Consider the following 5,685-nt stretch of genomic DNA (forward strand, 5'->3'; position numbering starts at 1 on the left):
GAGGTGGTGTAGTTTTGCTGATAAGAAATGGTTGGAGTTTTGAAGAGATAATAAATCAAAACTGTGAAGTTTTCAGTGACTACATGTCAGGCATCATAGCAACTGGAGAACTGAAAATTATAGTAGTAGTCATTATATAACCCCCCACCAAACGACAGAAGACCCCAGACAGGAATATGATAGAAACAACATGGCCACAATCAATATAATAGAGAGTAGCTTCTGTTGCTAGATTGGGGGAACAGAGACTCACATTGAGGACCAGAAACATGGAAAGCTAAGCTGCTGGACGTGGCCAAGAAGAAACTTTCCAAGTCAAGGGACCGACAAGAATGAGAGGAGAGGAAGAACCAGCCTTGCTTGATCTGATATTTACCCTAAATGAGTCGGATATAAGGGAAGTTAAGATGGAAGCACCCTTGGGAATGAGTGATCACAGTGTATTGAGCTTTGAGTACCAGGTAGAGCTAGGAATTATCGCCTCCCCAAAAGAACTAGGAAACAAAAGGTTGGCATACAGAAAAGGGAACTATGAGGAGATGAGAAGTATTTTGTGCCTGTGTCCCAAGGTATTTTCCTAAGGAAAATACCTTGGGACACAGGCACAAAAATATTGTATATATCCGGTTTCTGATATACGTAAATGATCTCCCAGATGGTATAGACTCATTCCTCTCAATATTTGCTGACGACGCCAAAATTATGAGAAGGATTACAACAGAGGAGGACAGCTTGAGGCTTCAAGAAGACCTGGACAAGCTGCAGGAATGTTCGAACAAATGGTTGTTAGAGTTTAACCCAAGCAAATGTAATGTAATGAAGATAGGTGTTGGGAGCAGGAGACCAGATACAAGGTATCATTTGGGAGATGAAATGCTTCAAGAGTCAGAGAGAGAGAAAGACCTGGGGGTTGATATTACTCCAGACCTGTCACTGAAGCTCATATCAGGAAGATAACATCAGCGGCATATGCCAGGTTGGCTAACATAAGAACGGCCTTTAGAAACTTGTGTAAGGAATCTTTCAGAACATAATATAACACATATGTCAGACCAATCCTGGAGTATGCGGCTCCAGCATGGAGTCCATATGTATTCAAGCACACACACACACGACTAAAAAAAATATAGCATTACATTACAGCAGATTGATGAAGAAATTGACCTTGGAGTCAATATCAACTGCTCATTAAAAGTTGCACAACAGGTGGGTGCAGCAGTCAAAAAAGCAAACCAAACTCTTGTTATAATCAAGCGTACTTTTGGCTATAAGGAAAAGAAGGTAATGGTTCAACTGCATAAATCTCTGGTGCGCCCCCATTTGGATTACTGTATCCAAGCATATAGAGACCTCATTTTCTGGAGAGGAAAGCTGCTATAGAGAAGGTGCAACACCGGGTAGCAAAAGTCATTCCAAAGGTACGAGATACGAGAAGGCCTTTCTTTAGTTTAGGACCACAGAGATAACAACACTGCAAATCAGGCATGACAGGGCGGATCTCATTGAAACTTAAAATATTAAACATGTTAGAGGATGTTTATCCGGATGTTTTCTTCAAAATCAGATGTAACACAAACAAGGAGCAACGGACTAATATTACATGGAACCGCCTACCTATGTACCCATGGAACTTCCTACCCGCTGAAGCCAAAACTGTGCTGAGTTTCAAGATATACGAGGAAAAGATCAAGGCAAATTGGGGGACCTTCGGCAAGCCGGCAGCTTGTCATGTCCTCCTTGAGGCCACTAGAGTAAAAGACCTGACCTGAATGAGGACGACATCAAGAATTAGGAACATGAAATACTATTAGGAGCCAGTAACTATTGTGTCCTTGTTGTTGATCGAACTTAAAATTGTGACCATGGGACAACAGGTCTGGGAAAGAAGAGTTGAGTTCAGAAGAATAAGGGAATATCTGGGAGACATGCAGTGGGAAAGAGAACCAGCGAAGGTAAAACAGTCCAATATATGATAGACCTAATCATATGGAAACGTAAGGCGGCTGAAGAGATTTATACTAATAATAGGGTAAAAAGGTAGGAGGGAACTGCTTATTAAACCCAAGGTGTAATAAACAGTGTTGTTTATTAAACTCATTGGTTTATTAAACCCATGGTAAAATAAACAGTGTAAGAGAGCAAAACTGAGAAGCAAGAGAGAGTGGAGGAAGTACAGAGGACAACAAGAATAGATGCAACAGAGCTAGAAACGAATAAATTAACATTAGAATACATTAACATGAGTACTGCAAAGGAATTATGAGAACGATATTCCGATCAGCGTGAAAAAATCTAAATTACTTGTCAAATAAGAAATCATGCCCAACAAACCTTCTGGAATTCTACTGCAAACTAAAAGAATAGGGCAGGACAGGGAAAGATGGACAGACTGCATATTTGCAGAAAGCCAAAAACGCCTTTGATAAAGAACTGCGCAGTAGACTGCTATCCAAACTTAACCAGCAGGTGGGAATAAGGGGAAAAGCCCCAGATGGGTAAGGAATTACCTAACAGAAAAGAAACAAAGATAAACGGTATGGGGCGAGAAGTCAGACCGTCGAACAGTAACAAGTAGAATACCACAAGGATCAGTGCTGAGACCAGTTCTATCTATATAAATAAAAAGGTATATGTTCGTTTGTTCAAAATCGCTAATCTCCGAAAGTTCTTCACCGATTGCTTTGAAATTTTCACACAACGTTCCATTCGCATCCGAGCGAGTTTTTATACATACTATATACATGGCACGTCTGTGAAGGTAATTTTTTTTTAAACTGTTTTTCATGTGAGTGAAATCTTCGAAACTTCCTTACCGATTGCTTTGAAATTTTGATACAACGTTTCATTCGAATAGTCTCCGTGGTGTAGTGGTAAGACGAACCCATGACAGCCTGGCGTTCCGCGAGCGCTATGTCATGGGTTCGTATTATGGCCATGGAGGATTTACTGGGCGCAATTCCTTAACTTTAGCCTCTGTTTAACGCAACAGTAAAATGTGTACTTGGATGAAAAAACGATTCTTCGCGGCAGGGAATCGTATTCCATGGACCTGCCGGAAACTCTACGCGTACTAGTGGCTGTACATGAATGTAACAACTAGTGGCTGTATAAAAGAATGTAATATATCTTGTAAAAAAAAATAGGTGCATGAATTTGGTGCCTCATCTATGACAGGAAAAAACAGGCTTTTATAAAAAAAACAGCACATCTGTTGGACGTAATAACAACACACACTACTCTAAATATGTTACAATTCCATTGATGAATTGGATTTTCATAGATTTTTATTTAATTATTTTGTGTGTCTTGCATTGGAATCGAGCTGTGTTGTTTACCATACCGTTCATTTTGTAAGTATAAGTATAGATGCTACACCTGTGACATTAAAACTATCTAGCCTTACGTTTTGAGGCTAGGTAATGACGATAGTTACAAGATACGAGCTTGATGGTGTTGAGATTGCAAAAGGGATCTGGGAGTTATGATTAGTAAGAATTAAAAAACAAATTATCAATGAAAGAATGTTCGCAAATTGGACACTGGGGATTTATTAATCGAAGCATTAGTAACAAGACACCAGATAGCGTGATGCATCAAATGAACAAATCCACAAGGACCGTGACAAGGGTTCAAACCTACATCTGGGAGGATCCCAGACGCAGCCTTAATCGACTGAGGTACAACCATGGGTAAATCAGGATGATATCCAGGTTGCAATTCTTTTAACCATTTTTTACATTATATTAACCATGCTCAGTCGATTTAGGAAGCTTCTGGGATCCTCTCAGACGTATGTTCGAACCCTCGTCACGGCTCTGTGGACTTGTTCAAGACACCTAGTATTGTTACGAATGGATATAAATGTACTTGAATGTGTCCTGCGTAGGATGACAAAGTTAACTACTCCGTCCTATTAGAAACCTGTCATATGAAGAGAGATTAACAAAGCTTAAATTGCATTCACTGGAAAGGCGAAGAGTTGAAAGAGGTTACCAAGTGGATGAATGGACATAACAAAGGGGATGTTATTAGGGTATTAAAAGTATCAACACAAGACAGAACACGAAACAATGTGTATAAATTGGATAAATTTAGATTTAGAAAAGACATGGGTAAATACTGGTTCAGTAACAGAGTTGTTGATTTGTGGAACCAATTACTACGTTCTATAGGTGGAGCTGGGGTCTCTTGATTGTTTCAAGCGTGGGTTGGACATGTATATGAATGGGATTTGGTGGTTATAAATAGGAGCTTCCTCGTATGGGCCTTATAGGCTCTCTGTAGTCATCTTTATTCTTATGTTCTTAAATGTGGTGGAAAGATGGAAGGACAATTAAACATTCGGCACAAAAATGCAGATTTATTTATTTTTATAGATGAGCTATTACTGCTCGCCACGACATGAATTTTTTGGCTGACAAATAAAAAACACAACAGAAAAGACTTTGCGCTGACAGAAAAAAAGAAGAACTTGATAGTATGTTTGATATTATCAATAAAACAGTAACACGCTTGTGTTTTTTATTATTTGTTTAATTTAACCTTGATTTATTCATCGAGGTTTAGTTGATGAACTACCCTTATGAACTACCATGTGAGTAGTCACATTCCTTCGCCACTTGAATGTTTTCCCACACTCTGAACATTCGTAAGGTCTCTCGTTCGAATGCACCGGAATGTGATCTATTATTTCCCTGCGATTCCTAAATCTTCTCCCACACTCATTACATTCGAAAGGCATATTACTTCTCTTTGTAGATTGGCTGAATATTTTCCCACACTCTGGCACCTCTCGAGATGTAAGCCCTTTAAGCTCAGTCCTGCGAGTCTTCATGCGTCCAGCCCGACTGGATGTTTTCCCACGGACTATATGATCTGTATGCTCCTGAGATGTATGATCTGTACGCACAGTCAAGCGAGTCTTCATCCGTTCAACCCGGCTGGATGTCTTCCCAGGCACTGGACGCCCGTGAATCCTCATCCTGTGAGTTTTCATATTTCCAAGTTGAGTAAAAGCTTTCCCACATTCTGGACACGCGTGAGGTTTAATACCTGCATGCAGCAGTCTGTGAGCCTTCATATTTCCATACTGAGTAAATGTTTTCCCACATTCTGGACACTTGTGACGATTATCGAGACTCCCTTCTCCCCAATGCGCCACCACGTGAACCTTCATCTCTCCAAGTGTCCTGAATGTTTCCCCACACTCTGGACACTTGTGAGATTTAGCATCCGTATGAACCATCCTGTGAGTGTTCATATCTTTAATATCACTAAATACTTTCCCACACTCTGGGCATGGTTGAGTTTTATATCCAATGCATATCGGCTTGTGTCTATTTACACTTTCAAGACGAGTAAATATTTTCCCACACTCTGTACATTCATGTGATCTCTCGCCGGCATGCACCTTCATGTGCTTCATCATATGTGAATAACATCTAAATGTGTTCGCACACTCAGGACACTGGCGAGGCTTCATTCTTATGATGAGTACAGTAAATTTAATCTCCTGATAATGACTGCAGAAGTTGCCTTGTGCCGTGGGGTGTCTCCTGGAGACTCAACACTGCTGCTGGGTAAGGACCTGTACGAGATCTAAAAAGCCTTTGAACAAATCTCGAAATGGTAGTGGGAGGATGGTGTGTACTGCGCCTCTTCTGGAAGATACGTGCAGTTTGTGTT

The 5,685-nt window shown here is 40.4% G+C and overlaps 1 protein-coding gene across 1 annotated transcript; it reads right to left on the bottom strand.

Annotated features, from left to right (window-relative positions):
• Positions 1 to 4,552: 4,552 nt before the first annotated feature.
• LOC138355529 (zinc finger protein 98-like) lies at positions 4,553 to 5,482 on the bottom strand. The gene has a single exon (XM_069310728.1). The coding sequence runs from the start codon at positions 5,480 to 5,482 to the stop codon at positions 4,553 to 4,555; it is 930 nt and encodes a 309-aa protein (XP_069166829.1).
• Positions 5,483 to 5,685: the final 203 nt, after the last annotated feature.

Source organism: Procambarus clarkii, chromosome 67 (genome assembly GCF_040958095.1).
Source record: "Procambarus clarkii isolate CNS0578487 chromosome 67, FALCON_Pclarkii_2.0, whole genome shotgun sequence".
Classification (NCBI taxonomy): Eukaryota; Metazoa; Arthropoda; class Malacostraca; order Decapoda; family Cambaridae; genus Procambarus; species Procambarus clarkii.